General features: G+C 39.5%; 1 protein-coding gene across 5 annotated transcripts in view; it reads right to left on the bottom strand.

The window, feature by feature from the left end:
- LOC132792398 (uncharacterized) overlaps positions 1–20195 on the bottom strand; it is a 94712-nt gene that overhangs the window by 30272 nt on the left and 44245 nt on the right. For 3 of the 5 annotated variants that reach the window (XM_060801758.1, XM_060801756.1, XM_060801759.1), the window contains exons 5-11: positions 19578–19711; positions 19202–19510; positions 18918–19110; positions 16906–17030; positions 16611–16829; positions 16404–16560; positions 16257–16332 (exon numbers count right to left, since the gene is read on the bottom strand). In XM_060801758.1, coding sequence (XP_060657741.1) covers positions 16257–16332; positions 16404–16560; positions 16611–16829; positions 16906–17030; positions 18918–19110; positions 19202–19510; positions 19578–19711 — 1213 coding nt within the window. The remainder of the gene's footprint in view (positions 1–16256; positions 16333–16403; positions 16561–16610; positions 16830–16905; positions 17031–18917; positions 19111–19201; positions 19511–19577; positions 19712–20195) is intronic. The other 2 variants (XM_060801757.1, XM_060801760.1) reach the window with 1 other exon arrangement.

The following is a 20195-nucleotide window of genomic DNA, read 5'->3' as shown; positions in this document are numbered from 1 at the left end:
GGGGCAGAAACCTCCTACAGGAGAGGATACTTCTCTCCGACCAGTGCGTTTGCCACTTGGCTGTTTCACTTCACTCAATTCCTTTTTTTGTTGTCTTTGACTCCATCTCTGATGCTGACAGACGTCATAAAAGCCAGAGGGAGTACCAGCCAGAAACAGACTGTCAAACAGATGGACGGACAGCCAGGAGGTGTGTGTGCCCTGCAATATGCCGAAAAAAGGTAGTCCAAGTAAACTAACTTGGAGGCACTGCTTGATTGTGTGTGTGGGCAGGTGCAGTCGGCGTATGTTGGGAGTCAATCAATACGCCAGAGCCGAGCCTCATCAAAAATTCCAATCACAAATTGGCAGAGAGCAAGCAGCAATACCGGCAGTCCATGCTAACCACCTTATCGCCGCAACCACTGACGTCACAGCCAGAGTGGCAAATGATGTCGAGGAGTGAGACGCAAGGAACCATACTCGAGTGACCAACACAGGCAATAATGGCATTTAAATGCAGGGTCACGTATCAATTTACTTGGTTATTAGTTACGAGCCATAACCTGCCCACTGACCGCTGTCCTCCCGCTCAACTCGTCCTGACTCCATACGTCCCTACTGTCCCGACTTGCTCAATCTGCCATCCTTGATACCCTACCCAACTACTTGCCCTGTGGTCCTACTGTGTTCTTCCCGTTCATGCGAACTCCGAGCTCTACCCGCTTTTGCTGTCAGCTTCAACGAGCTCTATCGCCCCATTCTCAACTGCCCAGAGTCCACTCAGTAACCCACCGCTCGACTCTTGTCAATATCCCAAGCATACACACACTCTGTTGCTTGCTTGCCTGCTAGTCTGTCAGTCTGCCAGCCTGCCTGAGTGCTGTTTTTGCCCAACTATCACACCGACAACACTAGCTACCGAGCGCCACTTGCCCCCTGACCCGATGCGCAAATCCGAGATGAGCGCTTGGGTTTGCTTTGTTGCTACTCTCGCTGCAGCACTCGCTGCCAAACGGATATGGCTTTTGTACTAAACTGACAGCGACGAGCAAAGCCCACAGAGCCGTTGCTTTTGCCTTTTGCCATCCGCTCCTCTCTCTCTCTCTTTGGCTCCCCCATCGACAATCCCTCTAATGCGAGTCAAAGCAGCTGGCGTGGTGTTTATGCCAGAGCCTTGTGCTAACCCCTGACTGACCCCACGAACTGGTGCCAAGTTTTTAGCCTTCTTTTCAAGTTGCCAACGCTCAAGGAGATGCCACCAAATGGCATAGCTGCCACAGCCAACAGGCAGGCAGCCTGTCAACATGCAGTCACAGTCCTCTTCCCTTCCCCTTGACTTCTCTGCTGCACTTGGAGCCTACTCTACTGCGCACTGACTTCCACGCTCTCTCTTACTCACTTCTCTCTGTCTCTCCTGCAGTTTCTCGCTGCACTCACTCAGCTGCAGTTTCGGCTCAAGAAGGAGCAAATCTTTGGTCGTCGGTCCTTCGTGCTTTTGGTTGCACTCAATGCGTCGTCAAAGAGAGCAGCATTTGTTTTCGTTGTTGGTAACTGAGCAACTCAGCATCTGGCCTTATACGGAGCTCGTTGCCTGACACAGTTGAAGGAGCAACTAGCATGTCTCTGCCTAGGTGCCAGCGACCTATTGTGCACTTGCACTACAGCTGTGATACAAGCGTGAAAGCCTTTGCCACTGACGCACTGAGAAAAATTTAAGGGAACTCTGTCTAACTATTCTTTACCTATTCTGAGAGAACTGGTTAAACAGGAAATGTAAGAATGGGAAAAAATAGGAAATAGGAAAAGGGAATGGGAAAGGATTAAATTATTTTTCCGTTACTCTAATTAATATATTATGACTTAACATTATTAATATTGAGTTGAAGGCGCGATTTGTTGAAACAATCAGTCTAAGATTAAATAAATAAATAATATAATCCTTTTCAGTTCATTCACTGTTTTCTTTTTTATATGCAATTTTATTCATTTATTTTATTTTATTTTTCCGCTTGAATAAAATATCGAATTTATCAAATTATATTATTAGCAATAACTGAGGGTTATTAAATTTTGTTTGTCAGATTGGAATTGCTTTATCATCGTTTTTAGCAGTGAAGTAGACCCAAAATAAATGAAACCAGAATCAGAAAGATAAAAAATCGACCAGCTAAACTTTTGGAGCGAATGGACTAAAAATGCTGTTGCATTTGGTGAAATGTTTCGATAGCTTCGACAGGTTTTCGGGAGCGACAAATGAAGGCTTTTACTCCAACGCACGCAGACCGAGAGAGAAAAATGAGAGTGAGTGAGTGAGGTAAGAGGAGAGAGGGAACAACAGAGATAGAGGGAGATCCCCGGAGCCATTACGATGAACAAATGTACTTCACTGCCACAACAAATCCCCAAACAAGCTGCAACAACATACGGCTGCAGCTCCCCAGCAGGAGCAGCAACTGTAGAGAGGAAGAAGTGGAGCATCAGGAGGAGGAGGAGGAGAAGCGGGAGCAACTCAACTTCCGTCGTCAACACCAAAGCCGAGCACAATGCCAATGCCGATGTTGGCGCAGGCGTCGCTGCTGCTGTTGTTGCTGTTGCCATCGCTGTTCGCAGTTGCTGCTGCTGCTGCATTCTGCATATAGAGCGGAATTTCCGGTCTAACCTCACAGCGCCCAAGCGGAAATACAAGCGGATTAGCTTTTAGATTTATATACTAACAAACACCGATTAGACAGGTGGATGGGACTGTCACGAGTGCCAAAGCGAGAGAGTGAGAGAGACAACGAGTGAGCTAGCCGAAGGCTAGAGAGAGAAAGAGAGAGTGAGAGGCACAGCGAGTGAGAGAGACCCAGGGCAACTACTACTACTACTAATAGAAACCCTTAGTCATCATACCTAGCTCAGATCCATGTTCGCATCGAGTAGTGGCGCCTCTGCTGTTGCATAGAGTGCAGCTCGTTGTCGTTGTTGTTGTGGCATGATTGCGAGAGTTTCTGCGTGGCTTGTGAATGCCAGCAGCATTGGAATTGGAGGGTGTATGAGTGTGTGTGTGTGTGTGTGTGTGTGTGTGTGTGTGTGTGTGTGTGTGTGTGTGTTGGTAGCCCCATTGTTGTTGTTGCATTTTAGTGTTTCCTGTTCGAAGTTCAAATGTGAGAATATTTTCGTATGCCACTCACATACACACACGCACACATACACACAGGGTTAGAAACTCACCACACACTCACACATCGCCCTCTCTCCCCTTCCATTCCCATTTTTCAGATGCCCCAAACATGGATTATTTTCAGCTAATAGAGTATGTGGCCAACATGGAATTTAACGCACATACATTTTTTGGCCAACATTTTGGAGCTCACTCTTTGGCTCGTTGTGGTTGCTACTCTTGGCATCCTTACAACAAGTCTCAATTAAACACGCAAATCAAATCGAATTTCACAGTTTCTTTTGTAACATCGTCAGTCTAGAGTCCATAGCCAAAGATTTCTCAATAACAATTTGTCCAAATTTCATAACAATACCAAGTAATTCGCTTCACAAAATTGTTATCAACGAGTGTATCAAGCCGATATTGAGTGGCCAAATATTATTAATTTCTCAAAGAGCAACGCATTTGAAACGAAAAACAAATAAATATCCAATACATTTTATCTGGTCACATTGATTTGCAATTTTGATTGACCAATTTAAATCAAATCGTCCAGAAGTATGGACATAAATAAAATTAGTAGTAGCAAAATCACAATTTAGATTTTTGGAAAATTGATTGACAATTTTGAGAAATTTAAAATAGCATTAGAGAAAGAAATTTCGAGTTTTTAAGAAATATTGTTTTCAGTATATTTAAATATTCATGGTATGTTAATTCGGTATATTTTAAGAAAAATACCGCAGGCTTCTATTGAAAATGATATTTTAGTTGTCTGACCCATTTTTATTGAGATTTATATTATAAATCCTATAAACTTCATATAGTGAAGAGTAGAAGACTACTTATACGAAATCTTGGGTATAATTTTTATAAATTCTATTCAGATAAGTCTCTTGTACTAAATTTGTGAACTTTTCAAGAAACTATCTATGTTATTTGTAGTAAATTACTAAGAGTAAAGACTACTAAACGTGGCTCAAAAATCACGCAGACAATATTTTGTGTGCAATGATTGATAGTGCTAATTAAAAATTGTAATTCCCCGACGGTGTTTCAGGTGGGAATATATAGTAATGTGTGCCGAGGTTGCTTTAGGGAGTTAAGGGAAGGGAGGAAAGAGGAAATGGCTTCACCACCTTAAAAATTGCAATGAAAGTTGTCGTCAAATTGTCATAAAAGTACGATAACTTTGTTTTGTGTCGTTTTGCACTAGTTTTTGTTGTGCTGTTGTTATTATTGTTGTTGTTGTTGTTGGTATTGTTGTTGGTGTTTTCAACTACGAGTATGATAAATTTTTACGATGTTGCCATAACAATAAACCGGAGCTTCGGCTGCGGCACTGGGTGGCATGTGAAAAGCGCGTGGAAAATGCACAGTGTGGAAAAACTAATAAAAAATCCTGACTGGCTGGCTGCGAAAACTTTTATGGCAAAACTACGCGCCATCAGAGCCAAAAAAAAGACAGAAACAAAAAATAAATAAAAGGAGAAAAGCCGTTTCAAAAGCGCAGCATGCATGAGGGGAGGACAAAAAAGGAAGGTGGAGAGGTGGGAGGTGGGTGGATACGGTAGGGTGGCAAATGTGAAAAGTGCAGAAATAGCTCAGGTGCAGCAGGATAAGCGACGAGGTCGTCAAAGTGACGCAAAGGCCATGGATGATGCCCCACCAATCCACTTCCTCTTCCCCCCTGCTCTCGATCCTGCTGTTATCCTTGCCATGCCATGATGATAGACGACAACACGGTGGGCGGATTCTATTTGATGTAGCATCTGATTTTTCTATGCAGTCATCTTTCTTTCTCTCTCTTCCACATACCTGCTCTCTCTCTATCTCTCTCGCTTTGAAAAGTTTTTAAAGTCTGACTACAATAGACGATTAAAAGAGTTTTCTTTTCAACTTGCAGTTGCAATCGACTGTCATCGGTCCTGAACAAAGCTGCGATGATTAAGTTCCCTTTGAGAGGTGGTTTTTAAGCCAAGATAAGTAGACTGAACGACATATTCATTTTTAAGGTATTGAATAGTCGAGGTTTTCTATTTGATTTATTTTTCCTAATCTAGATACCTTAGTGTAAACAAAGAAGGAATAAACTTAATCAACTGTGGATTATAAAATTCAACCGAAAGAAAGTGCTGTTTCTTAAAGGGAACATATAACTAAAACATACTTTTAGGGATCAGCTTTCAGTTCGATATAAATCTAAAGGCTGTAGAGTGCTACGATTTAGGAGTCTAATATGAAAATGAGATTTGAACAAGAGAAAGAAAAATATCATTTAATAACTTGCAGGTAGAATGATTTAGAATGTACTTAAGAAATAAGACAGTGATATTTCCCTTAAGGAACTACTTTATTATGAGGATCACACCTTTAGGCGAACACTTCTATGGCGACTCTCGTTATTAGTTTCATAGACCCCTGTTAAACGGACAAATATTTTGCGACGAATAGTGATTTTGTCGACGTAGCATTGACTGGTCTCAAAATTAATCCCCCGACTAAGCCCAAGTGAGCAAAGCACAAAGTTTTACCAATAAAATATACCAAAGTATCGTAGCTAAGGGAATAGAGCATTTAGTTATTCGAGCTAGTCTAATGTAGGTGGGTCGACATAGTTTGGCAGTGATGATACGCTTTCTTAACCGTATAATCTGGCATTCGCACGTAGCCGCCCACTCCGTCCCAATTCAACAGTAGAGAGTAGAGAGGGGAAGCGGAGATAAACCCATGAGTTGCCATCAAGGATTTTGGGCCCAATCTGAAGACAAACATCAAGTGGGTTTTTGGGCGTATTTGTAAATAACAAAGTGTATACTCGTAGGTATTTGGGACAGCTCTGCGTTAGTTTTCAGTTGGAGGGGGGGATTGTGTGTCCTGGCTGCGTCCTGTCGGCTGGCTGGATGGCTGGCTGCCAACTTCGACTTTACGCATCGTTGGGCAACAACAACATTTGCAAATTCAATTGAATTGATACACGCACCACTTGTTAACCGTTTCGGCATGAACTCACAACTCAGATGGCAACTGGACGGAGGCCTAGTACTCTTCCTCTTCCTGCTCAGTGGAGGACTCTTCCTTGGTTCGGCACACACACGGCTCGTTTCATCGTCTTATTATTGGTTTTACATACACACATTCGTCTCGTTCCTCAAATATCATTAGAACGATGGCAAGGGCAACCCAAAACAACACCCATCGAGCGTCCCATCGACCATCCAATGGGCAGGATGTGCATGAAGCCAAACCGTTCGAAGTGCCCCCGAGCCACAGATGGAACCAGGATTCAGCTTCCATGCACACTCACGTTCGCTCTATTGAGCACACGCATATGAACAAGGGAATTGCCAATTCCCCAATTGGGCAATGCAGTAAAAGAGAGAGAGAAAGACTGAGAACTGAAGAAGAGAATGGGAGTGGGAATGGGAGGATATACTACATACTACATACACATATAGCAGCAGCATGTTGTGTTGGGTTATTTGAACAATGGCTAAAGGGCCTACAAAATCACACAGAGGGTTATAAATCCATTTGCGAAACCAAAATCCAAAAATATCCCAAAGCCAAACAACGTATACGCATGTTGGATGCATGTTCTTATACCATTCCAATACACCTGAGACCGTATGTTCTATCTCTGTCTTCCCCTCTCGCTTTCTCTCTCTCTTTCACACGCGGAAGGACTGCGCATTCGTGCGTTAACTGATTGATCCGAATTTGACAGACTGTGTTTGAATTTCCGTCACTTGTCAACGGATTGCTTCAAGTTCGTAATATGTCAATTCTTACAAAGAGTATTTACAGGGTGGTGAACAAATAATCTATAATTTGTAGATTTAAGTATCTCAAGGATATGGTATATATTTTTAGAGATACCCTGTATTTTTTGTTTGATATATGTATGTACAACAATATATACTTAAATGCTTATAATCTCAAATTACTTTTAAAATATTTATTCAATTGTTGTAAACTTATGTTTAATCATTTTTTTACTGTTCTTGGACTTGTAGAGCCTCAACATTTTAATTCCAAGTATATTATATTAATCGCCATGCAAAGGAATAATCATCAGAAACTTCCCGACACATTTTTACACTCTCTCCCTCACAGAATTTAAACTGGCAGCAGTTGTGCCCATTATTCGGTTATTAATAATATACAATCTTAACAATTTTTCACTCGTTTTCACTCGAACCCGAAGTGTGTTAATTAAAAAATCGTGATGCCGTGCGAAAAGGCACTGTAATAAATACAACCAGCAACACAAATAACAGAAACAACTACAGCAGCAACAACAACAGAACAATAACAGAACCAGCAGAGCAGAGCAATGGCAACAATTCAATTAAAATGCCAGAGGGAACATGCAAAGTGCTTGGGTGGAAATTAACCCCTATAAACTCATAATATGCTCAAAATGACGCACTTAAAAACACATTAATCACATCGACAATTACGGCTGTTACACCAAAAAATGCTTTATTTCTCTGTGTGCGAGAGAGTGAATAAATGAGAGTGATAGAGAGCGAGATGGAGGTAGCAGGGAAGGGTATCGCAAGGGCTGGTTGGCGCGTGCTTGAGAGTGCGTGACGTGGCAACCTTTATGAGGACGGGAAACTCGTCTGATGTACAAATGAGAATTAACAAGCAACCACCAGCTATGCAAGAAGATACACTGGGAGAAATGGCTGCATCTGAGTAAAATAACACTATAAGAAATTATAAAAGAAATATAGAAACTGATTTGTTTAATAATGTAATTTTCATTTCGGTAGGTTATATAATGAAACTCTCTTAGCCGGACACAACTGATGTTCGTCCAACAGGGCATTCGCTCAGAAATTATAAAAGAAATATAGAAACAGATTTGTTTAATAATGTAATTTCCGTTTTGGTAGGTTATAATTGAAACTCTCTAGGCCGGACACAACTGATGTTCGTCCAATAGGATATTTGCTCAGTAGAGTCTAAACTACTCTGATATGTGAAACCGTGAAAACTCTCTTGGCCGGACACTTATATTGGAACAAATATTGAGAGTGTTCAATTCAAGAGAGGCGAAATTGCTGTGAACCGTATACCTAACGCCATAGAAAGTGTCTGCCAAGAGGAAAATATTGGACAGACGGAAAAATAGACTGTCAAAACTTAATCCCACTATCAAAATTTAATAACATAAATCACAAATTTCCCGCTCTACAATTCAATTGTAAAAATTCAATGTAATATCTTTTTATTTTGTAAATTTTCGCTCAGTGTAAGGGCAGTGGTACCCAGAGGAATGCATTCAAAGCATAAAAGCATTCGTGTCGTCATTAAAAACTGTTTTTGCTAATTAAGTGCTCAATTGAGCATTCAATTTCACATACACATACACACACATAGGCACACTTGAGAGTACAAACAAATACAAATGCAAACACACACACACAAATACACAGAGAATACACAGAAGAGAAGCGGGCAGAAAAACAACCCGAAAGAAAAGAATGAACGAAAGGAAACCAGATTTAGAAGCAGCAACCAAAACCCACAAAGCAGCAATAGAAACCGGCAATGGCACAAATAACAACAACAACAACAGCAGCAGCGACAACAACAAAACGAAATGTTGTTGTTGGCTGCTTTAGAAAATGCCCCTTCGGCAAAGTGGGAAAAGCAAATGCAAACGAAACGAAATGAAATGAAATAAACGAAAATATAACAAAGTTGGTTATTTGCTCAGTTAATGCAAAATGATTCCCCCTGGGAGCATGACGTAGCGTCAGCCATGGGTAAAGGCAATAATATCTCAAAAATATATACATACCTTACAACAAAAGCGCACAAAAGCAAACGGCAGGAGGGGTGAGTGGAGAGGGGCCAGCGGGGTAAAGGTAACGGCATACAGAGCACACAAAACAAAGTTCGCACAATGAGCGAGTGAAAACAGTAAATGAAGGTACAAAAGACGTCGAAGAAACGGAAGACGAAAAGTAACCAGCGTCGGGCAGCGACGTCGACGGCGACAGCGACGTCGTTGGCCAACATGATTCAATAAAAATTACGCTGAAAAGTATGCAACAACAAGCTGAAACAGGCAAACGGACAATTGAAAGGTGGGAGGAAGAAGGAGGGCAACTAAAAAGCAAACACGAACTCAACGGCGCAGCAGAGAATGCAGAATGAATTGCCAAAGCAAACGTGGCAACAACTCAAGGCAACACAGGCGGGCGGCCGCATGAAAAGAAAAAGTACTTAAAAAGCTCACGAGCAAATATTTATAACAGTAAATCACTTTGGCGCTAACACAACCCAACTCTCACACAAGCAGCCACAGCAACAACAACAACACAACAGACGGCAGACAGAAGCTCCCGTGCCATGGCACTCGTATAGTAAAGAGAGTGAGAGAGAGAGAGTGCAAAAGCGTAGCAGTGAGCTTGCAGGCAGTCACAGAGTCAGACACACAGATGGTGTGCTGGAAGAGTGAGTGAAAAAGTGCAATAAAAGCAACAGTAGCAAGAACAACAACAACAACAGCAGCAAGTGCAATGAGTGCGAGTGCAATGATTGTGAGTATGTTTGCGTTTCTTTTTGCGGGTGTTGTGTGCGCTCGAGAAGCGAGAAGGAAGGCAAGATGGCGTTGGCAGCTACCCGAAAGCGTTGCTAAAGAAAGCCAGCAAATATTTAAATTCGTGTGCTTTGCCATATACAAAACAAAAAAAAAAAGTAAAGTAAACAAATACAATGTAGAGTGTATATATCTCAACACACGGCAGATATGGCGGCAGCAATAAAAGCAACAAAATGTGAGAAAACAAAAGTGCGAGGGCGCTTAAGTAAATTGTATTTGTCTGCATAGCGCATATCGAATGTCTGTTATGCACGATATTTCTATTGTTTTTACTCTTTAACTTCAGCCAACTAATTTGAATGATTAAAATGCTCTGAAAAGTAGGCAACAGTTTTTTCCGTTCAAAATATTGTTATTGATTTTGACAATAGGTAAATTTATAAAGTTGAGCTCTGGCACATTTCCAATGCAAAGAACAAACAAGAATAACAGTTTTATATGATAAAACTGTAGTCCGTATGCAAATGTAAATGTAAACCAAAAAGGTTTGCATTTTTAAAAATTCAAAATTGCATCAGAACATTCAGAATTTATGCACACACACATACATACACAATATGTGTACATATGTGTGCATATGTATATATTTAGAATAGGTTATCAAACTCGTCGTTGATGCATGGCTAAACAATTTTTTGCAATTTAAATAGAAACTTTCGAAAATGTTCACAACACTCAAAGATATTCTAGAAGATAGTTGCCCACAAAATAATAATAAAATCAAATGGAAAACTAAATCAATAGGCATTTGAGCACTGAATAACATGTATACAAATTTACTGTGTTTCTAATTTGACGCAGGGAATTTCGAGCATGTACGAGCCCTGAAAAAAGCAAGGCAAATACACAAATACCAAATAAATATGTTTTCGCCAAATTGCCAACCCAAAAGCACACACACTCACATACACAGCCAGCCAAGTAACCAACTAAAAGAGCTCAACCAACAACAAAGAAAAGAGAAGCAAAAGCAAAAAAAAAAAAAAATACAGACAGAGTCAAGCGTAACATATTTATTGACATTGCGGTTGCCGGTTGTCGGTTGTTGAGCAACGCACACAGACACACATACGCACAATACACGAGCGGCTAAAGCCACACACGCACACATACATGAAATGAGCCAGGCTCCAGCTCAGTTGAGTGGCACTTGCAAGTGTGGTGTTTATGTTCCATACATCAAGGGTTTATGGGCTAAACGTTTATGTGTCTGGCAACAACAAGCTTTTAAAGGGTTTACACATACCCACACACACCCCCACACCCCCACACACACACGCACACTCAATGCGAGTCAATGTTGAAGTTTTACTTCGGCTGCCACTTGAAATTTCACTTATACCAACGCATTCTTGTGCCAGTTGACGTTGACTGCACACTTCACTGACTTCCAAAAGACCCCCAGCCTCCCCCCCTCCTCCCTCCCGCACTCAGCGGTTGACCTCGACCCAAACCCAACAAAACCTCATCACCCCCCACCGCTTCTCCCTTCTAGCAACCAAATTCCAAATCCTTTTCCCCACCCACTGCTGCTCCTTTGCTATGTGTGTGTGTGTGAGTGTGTGTGTGTGTAGTATGTGTATTACGAGCGTATTACAAAACGTATTTTATCTTCATCGATTGGCTGAATTTATATCTTTTTTTCATGCCACATCAGCATTTTATGTGCACCCTCGGAAGTAAGTTGAGGTTATGTAGTATGTGCTGACAGTTACAACTACCAACATATGTCTATATCTCTGCATCTGTGTGTGTGCGTGTGTGTGTGTGTGTGTGTCAGCTGTTTGATCACAGCAAATGAATTGACGTATAAGATGGATAAGAAGTGATTATCAAGGCGAATCAGTTTATGCGATGAATTATCCTGATTATCTGCTTAATCTCAGTACACTGTCCATGATGGAAAATATTTAACAGAATTTTACAAAATAATAATTTAATTTATTTATAAATATTTGACACCATTATAAATAATATTTATAAATAGACAATGTTTTGCAAAATAATTAACATATGAAAAAAAAATGTTATTTTATATAAACGATAATCACAAAAATGTATCTAAGGAATTCGGATTTAAATTCGTTTATACAATACAAATAAATATTTCATGACTGATAAATACTGAAATATTTAAGTTTAGAACAAAATAAATTTGAATAGATTAATACTATTGGTCTAATACAATATCTTAATTTACTTCTTAGTTAAAATATGATTAGATCATCTCAGTATTTAAAAATCGCTATTTGTATATATTCATTTACTAAAATAAAATAAATTTGAACACTGAAATATCGAGATTTGCAATTACATAGTTCCCTTATTAAACAATATAAAGCATATCCACATCCGATTTATTTAAATATTAAATTTTTCTTCACTATTCACAACTTTGCAGCAAAAGTTATTCATGTAAAAATAGCGAGATTGTGTGTCATCTCTAATCAAGTTAGTCGCTCCCTTCGAGCAACGGCAACAGCAAGGACAAGACAAAGGACAAACAACAAGGTTGCTCAACATGCAATCATGTTTCGGCAATTATGCAAATGCGCCCCACTGTGCGGCACTGTGGAGCATAACTTCATAAATACTCGAAACACTTGGCTTCGTGTTTACCACAATTTACTGCGACTCGAGTTAACACAAACACAGCACAAACTTCACAAAATAAATGCACATTTTTTGCCACATTTCCGGCGCACGACGATGACGACGACCTGCTTGCCTCTGTCTCCCCCTTTCCCTCTCCTCCCTTCCCTTGCTTCCTGCCCGCCTAACCAGTTTACCATTCTCGACAGACTGCGACGTCGTCGTTGTCGTCGTCCTTCTCCTCATCCTGCTGCTGTCGGGCAAGTTGCGCCACAATAAAGTCGAAGAAACGAAGCGGGTCGGAGAGGTCGCAGCTTGCCATAAGCCAAATATGTCTGTGTCTGTGCCGCAGTCGGTGTAACAGACTGTCTATCTGCCCCAGTGTGTGTGTGTGTGTGTCTGGCAGTGGTGTGCGAGGAAAGTGTGGCAATAAAAAGGATAATGTAACTGTTATTCTACGCAAAACGGAAACGACTGTGTGGCCAGGAGGCTCAAGCAACATTCCCGCCCTCCTCTCTCGCTCTCTCACTCTCTCTTGTGGCAAGTGTTTGAAATATTTTTGTGGCAAAGGTGGCAACTGGCAAAGATGTGGGCGCAAAAGTGAAAAGCACAACCCAAAGAGGGAGAGAGGAGGAGAAACTCTGTGAGTGACTGAACAAGTGGCAAAGAGGAAACGACTGTCAGTGGCTTGAGGTTGCGGCAGGGTGGCAATGTGGCATGTGGCATGAGGCATGGGGCATGCGGCACTGTGGGTTTGGTGGCAAGGTGTCGACTCGTAGCTGACAGCCAGCTGAGAGTCAGCGAGTCGAGAGTGCAAAAGAGCGAAGCCGGAAAATTGTGTGGAAATTTGAGCTTCTTTTGAAATTGAGGCCGGAAATGGTAAGCAAACGACACAGCGAGAGAGAGAGAGTGAGAGAGAAAGACCAGAGAGTGAGAGAGAAAGTCCAGAGAATGAGAGAGGATAGACAGAGAGAGAAAAAGAGAGAGCAAGTGTGAGAGCGAGTGAGAGAGCGTGTTGAACTCTGTGACGAGGGCAACTGCGACGTCCGACGCGTCGGGTTGTTGTGTTAAACAAAATGTTTGCGGGTGCAATAAGCGTAAATTCAGTGGTTTTATGTTTACTTATTCAGCCTGCCACCCCCTCAGCGCAGAGTCGGCACGAGGACAATTATTTGATCCACACAAACACACACACATACATACACCCACCCACCAAGAGAGAAGTTCATGTGGTCCCCATGGACAACTTGCCGCACGTGGGGTTGGTAATATACTTTTGCAAATCGATGCCAACTCCTTAAACGATGGCCTGCCCTGAGTGGGGAATGGGATGTAGCGGGGTTGTGGTTGTGTGCAAAGTGGGGGAGCGGGGGCAGGAAGCGTGTGGCATGCTGAATGCTCTTGAGTGTTTTCGTATGGTTGACAGGATAACACGAAGTAATTCAATTCGAAATACTTTATGCTGTTGCTTTTATTATTTGTGCTTGTGCCTCGGCTGTCTTGTTGCTTTCTAGTCGTTGTTGTTGTTGTTATTGTTGTTGTCGGAAGTGGCATTTGTATGCGTTTGAGTGAGTGTGTGTGTGTGTGTGTGGGTGAGGCAGTAGTTGTATAAAAGGGGAGCAGACGCAGTCGAAGCTGCTGTTGCTTCATAAAAAATTGTGTGCAAACTTATACACAGTCGTTTATTCTTTCTCTCTCTCTTTCGCTCACTTATTGTCTGCCTCTTTCCCTCAACTGTGTGTTCTCTGTTTATTTATTTTTATGATGTTTCCTTTTTGGCATTTTATTGAAGAAGTTTACCGACGCCATTGCTGCTGTTGCATAAATAAGTGAGTGCCATGGACATGAGAGCACCCCAACCTCCCCCCTTTATATCTTCCTCTTCCACACAAAGACACACACATACACCTACAAAGACTCACTCAGTGTGCATACCTAGCAGCGTTTTTTGCAATTCATAAAAAATCAATATTTATTGCAGTCTTTACTCCCCCGACCTTTCCCTCTTCTCACTTCTTCCCCATCCCCATCCAATTCCACTTCCACTCACTACAAGCTTTACCAATTTGCGGTCTTCTGCTTGTTATTGAGCATTTAATCAGTTGATTTCTTATTCAGCTTGCTTTTCTTTCCTCCATTTTCCATGCATATTTCTCCCCTCCTGACAAAAGGGGGGAATTTTTGTTAAATTGATTGCGATTCAAACTAGGCAAATGCAATTAGGAAATCCTTTTCATGCACTTATGCCAAACTAATTGCAATTGAAAAACAACTAATTGAAATTCCAAATAAACCAAAGTTGTACTATTGCTTGACATTTTTAAGTAGATATAACTCTATTATAATATACATATATTATATTTTTAATTCTTTACTTATATTTAAGTAAAGTATTGATTTTAACTGTACGTAAATCTTTTGTAAAAATTCAAGATTATTTTCAAACACGCTTCTGCTTAAATAATTATTTAAATATCAATCGATGGATTTCCATAGATAAATTTTATGTTTAACCATTTCATTTCTTAACAAAAAAAGGGACTATATTAAGGTGAAATTCACTAATACAAGTAAAAGCTAATAAATATTTGTATAACAAATAAAATTTAATGGATTTATTTGACGGGAATTTGGACTAAATTAAATTTTGATGCAAAGCTCTTTAACGAATAGCATCTGTATCGCATTTTATACGAAGACTGCAAGTTGAATTTGATTAGATTCAATATACAACAAGTATGGAAGCTACAGTCGGGTGTGCTCGACTTTGAGATACCCGCTACGTACTTTGAGTAATAGTAAAACAGTGCGGTATTATTCTTAAAATATACTAAAATAATATACCGCATATTTCATTGTGACACAAAGTTATAATACTCTTTGGGTAGCGGTATTTTTCTTCGTCGAATACCAAATGTATATACGCAATAATACATAAATATACCAAAGAACATATTTAGTATATCGAATTAGATATAGTAAATTTTACCATATGGTCACACATTTTATACCGGTACTGAGTTATAGTATAATACCCTTCTACCCTATGGGTAGCGGTATTATTCTTAAAATATTCCAAATTAATATATCGCTAAAATGCAAAAATATACCTCAGGCCATATTAAATATATCGATATAGTACTATATTCGAAATATACCATAGAGGTAAAAATATACCAGATTGTCGCACATTTCATACCGTCACAAAGTTATAATAACCTTCTAGCGGGTATTATAAAAGTTATTTCTGATCAACAAAACTTTAAATCGGGTATTATAAAAGTTATTTCTGATCAACAAAACTTTAAATATGTCCCCCACATTATTCGAGTCAGCATAAATTACATTAATTGAGAAACAATCAACATAAATACGCTCTATTAAATATAGTTTGTAAGATTTTTTTAAATTCGTAGAAAATTCAGAAGTTTGTTGTAGAGACTAAAATACATTGGTGAACTTATAAAGTCGACTGCTAATTAATGATGATAAACCTAAAATGTAAACCCATTTCCTACTTTACTGAGTGGCTCCTTCACCAATTAGTTAAGTAGAAAATATAATTCACTTCAGACATTATCTAGTCAGTAACAAAACCGTTGAGGATGCCCAACAAATGCAGTTGAACTGTTCATTTAGCGAATTGGGGGCCACAGCACTCAGTGGGCCTTAAGGAAATTGAGCTGGACTCGAGTCGACACGACTAAGACTATTACAGAGCGGGTGTTTGAGAGGGGCACATGGCGAATGGCGAGTGGCGAATGGTGAATGGTCTGCACAAAGTTAAGTGAAACCAATTGAAGTTTATTGACGCGAATTGGGTTTCACTTGAACCACATCACCCCGAAGCGCTTAAAATGGGTTTCACGTTACCCCTCAGCTGAATGGGAGATGGATGGAATAGCTCTCGCTTACCTTCTTTCGACTTGTCATAGTGCTTGGGCGACGTTGTCTTCTTGCTTGGAATGGGCCTCAGAGCGTTGCTCATAAGCTGCACAAAAAGGGATTACAGATATTTAGTAATGTCTTCGCACAGCGATGATGTCAAGTGTTTTTACTCACAATACGATCAGATCTTTCGCCGCAGGGAAGTCGCGCCACTGCGACATCAGGACTGTCCTCGGGCGGCGGCGGTTGGGGCACCCAATTGTAGGCCCGCCTAGAGATGGGCACCCCGAAGCGATCGTGCTGCGAGGCCTGTTGTCTGTAATCAGCAAAGCTAAGATTGTGGTCAAACAGCCAAGTACATGGGCCAGAACAAGTCCATACCTCAAGCTCTCATAGCAGTCCAGACACACGACGGCATATTCACCGTTCTCCAGCAGCAGACCATCGTCGCTCTTCTGATGCTTCACAAACGGAAACTCATTCACTGGCAATGCTCGCACCCGTTTCCTGTAAGTCGTAATGCCGCACAGATGGCAGTTGTAATCATGCCAATTGTATTTCCTTTCCGCCGGACTAATGCTCGGACTCTGTGCCTCATATCTGTGTAGAAGCGAGGAAATTGTTGTTGATTAGCAATATTGTTCGCAATTTGTATTCACATTCGGAGTTTACTCACTTGCGCCACTGATTCAACATGGAATGGTAACAGAAGGTGCAGACTAGAGCCGAATTGTTTCTCAGCTGTTCAGCGTTTGGCAGCGAGTTGTGCTTCAGCAGCAGCGGAAAGTAAGGCCGAGATCCCTGTAAGTACATTCATTTTGTATTAGAATTTAATTATAATAAATATAATCGATAATACTTAACATTAGAGAAGTAACTTACTACTTAAATGTACATCAATTATCTTAATAAGTCTATTTACATTTGAGAACTTAATAATAGATTACATATTCAGCTTTCAAATTTGTGTGGTAACTAGCTAAGCAAAATGGAATTACGACTACATATAATTTAAAAGTAAATTCAATAGCTTAGGGAGTACCTGAAATTACTTAATTTACAACTATATATTAAATGTATGTATATTTAATTTGATTTAAAAGTAAGTTCGATAGCTTAGGGAGGAAATAATATTAAATTAATAACTATGACAAACTGAAAGTTTTAAGCGAAATAGGTATTAATGTGTATTTCGTTAATCAACTATTTAGATTGTCTCAACTAAATTTAATTAAACTAACAAAACGAGCAACTTTTCTTGACTATATAAATTTCATGATTAATACACAAATATATGTACATAACATATCCATAAATTCTGTCAGACAATCTGTTCATAAGTCTAACAATAGATGGACTAAATGCATAGTACATATATAATAATTTTTAATACGTTAGCTTAGTAAATAGAACCATACTAGGGTTGTGCGTCAATTAAGTAACAAAATTGATTTCCTTTCTATTTCAAGTATAAACTAATTGCAGTATCATTCGATCATTCTATCTTTGTGACTTCTATTTTGCCAAACAAACATATCGATTGATTGCTTCTACTACTAATCAAGACGAAATAAATTAAATATGACTGAAATCTTTAATTGTAGAAGTGACATCTATCTTAGCGTGAAATGTAAATGCTTCCATTTTACATATAATTAAAAATGGACTTATCCACAGCACTTAATCAATATCACTTTTACTTTGGCCGAACATTATTTTGATAAGCGATACTTTAGTCAAGGTGATTGAAGTTCACAATATACAATTCATATACAAAACTTTGAATAATAAATTATTAAAATTAATTGAATAATTAATTTAAAAAACAATAATCCATTATTCATCGTCTTGTTTCTAACTACAAATAGATTATCTCTACAGTAATAAATTAATAAATTGTTTTTTAATATCACAATAATTAAAAATAACAAATTTTTTGAAGAAGTCCAGATTCACGCTCAATTTACATTACTAATTCTTTTTAGCAAATTCGTTCTGTGTAGCTGACTTTTTAATTAATTGGAAAATCTCTAAGTATAATTAAAAATAACGCATATTTGTTAATTTAAGTTATACTTAGAGAACTTCCAATTAATTAAAAACTCGTTGCAACTTTTAACAAAACAAGTTTGCTTTAAAGGGAATACAATAATACAAAAGAATGTTTCATTTACAAATTCTAAATTATCTCTTAAGACAGTTATCATTAACAAACTTTAATTTTTATAAATTGTAAGATTTATCAGTCTGTCTCTTTTCACTAATATAGCACTATAATCAGAGTCTATTTTACTTATAATAATTACAATTATACTAGTTAACATTACATTTTAGCATTGATTGACTGATATGTAAAATTGTGCGCTAAATGTCAACAAAAGGTATAAACCATAAACCATATTACAAACATTGTAAAGGACAATTTAGATTAGCGTTTGTTACATTTTAGAAATTAATTAAATGTAAGTGCTGTCATTTTACATATTTTTAATAATTAATAATCTACTTGTCCGCAGCACTTAATCAATGCCACTTTTAGTTGTGAAATTACATTAGTTTAGAATTTTTTCTTCTTACAAACATTTTGATGACTAGCTTACAATGTTACATGATCAATCAATTCTTAATGTTCTATCTAATTTTTTAATTGATTGAAGTGCTTATTATTTAAGTGAAGCCCCTTTATACCTCTTTGCTGCCATAAAGTATTCTGGCAAGCGTTAGGTCCGAGTGAAGTCCACAGAGGAAACAATAGATTGAAGTGCTGGCTGGCGTTGATGAGCTGACCGAGGGCGTTGAGGGCGGTGTGCAGGTACTCATGGCGCCATGTCGAGATCCATTTGGTGAGCTGGACGTCATCATGGGCGAGGGAATGTTGTATCTGCAAGGCAGAATGGAAAATCGAATTAGAATCAGAATCATAAGCAGAATCAGAATATCGGCAATGAGATGTCGAAATTTGAGATGTAAACCTTCTGTGCTCGAGCGGCACACGCTCCGCATCCATTGACTCCCACTGGCTGGTTAAGTAGTTAATGCAATCCTTGCAGGCGAGCACACGATTATTGTTCAGTTCGTTGTTGTTATTGTTATTGTTGTTGTTATTATTATTATTATTATTGTTGTTGTTGATGGTGTTGTTGTTGCTATTGCTAAGCCCGTTACTGCTGACATTGGCCTTGAGGCAGGGAAAGTGCATGGCATGCGAGTTCATGTGCTCCGCACTGGTCGAGAGCCAATCCATTTTGTTGGATGAGCACAGCACTTTGCAAATGGAGCAGCTGTGGAAATGGAAACCCGATTAGTAATGAGTCAAATGCATTTACTTAAGATGTATGTATATCTTACGGATATTGAGCGTGGCCATTTTCGATGTGTCCCTGGGTTGAGCTGGGCGAACTTGGCCTGGAGTCACTGCGTCGTATCTGCTTCAAGTCGCGTGCCGTGTTCGAATTTGAGTTGTTTGAATTCGTCTCGTACGGCTGCAAAGACAGACAACAATACACAGAAATACAATATAATCATTAGTTTTTAAAGCTTCTGCTACGACGCACAAAACACACACAAAAAAAAACTGTGACTTATCTAATCAAAATTATTTAATATTTCATTTCAATTGATTTGCCATTGCCAACCGCTCGACACCGGTGAAAACCGTTCACCTTGCTTATCGATTGTCAAGAGAGTGAGAGAGAGAGGGAGATAGAGGAGAGAGCAGAGGAGACGACAACTCAATAGTGAGGGAAATCGCTCTAATCAGCTTTGGCATTATACGAGTATGTTTACCTTGCTCTAGGCCCTGCCTTAAGTTCTGTTATCTCTGCAACCGTTTCATCGATCCACCACTAAAATCAGAACTGGTTAGAACTAGTTGATGTACCTCGTGTACCTCGCATACCAATTTGTCGACGCTCATTGATCATTGATATACTATTGATTAACTAATGATAGTTATAAATTGCGATT

This window comes from Drosophila nasuta, chromosome 3, assembly GCF_023558535.2.
Source record: "Drosophila nasuta strain 15112-1781.00 chromosome 3, ASM2355853v1, whole genome shotgun sequence".
Classification (NCBI taxonomy): domain Eukaryota; kingdom Metazoa; phylum Arthropoda; class Insecta; order Diptera; family Drosophilidae; genus Drosophila; species Drosophila nasuta.
This window is presented reverse-complemented; position numbering and strand designations above follow the sequence as displayed.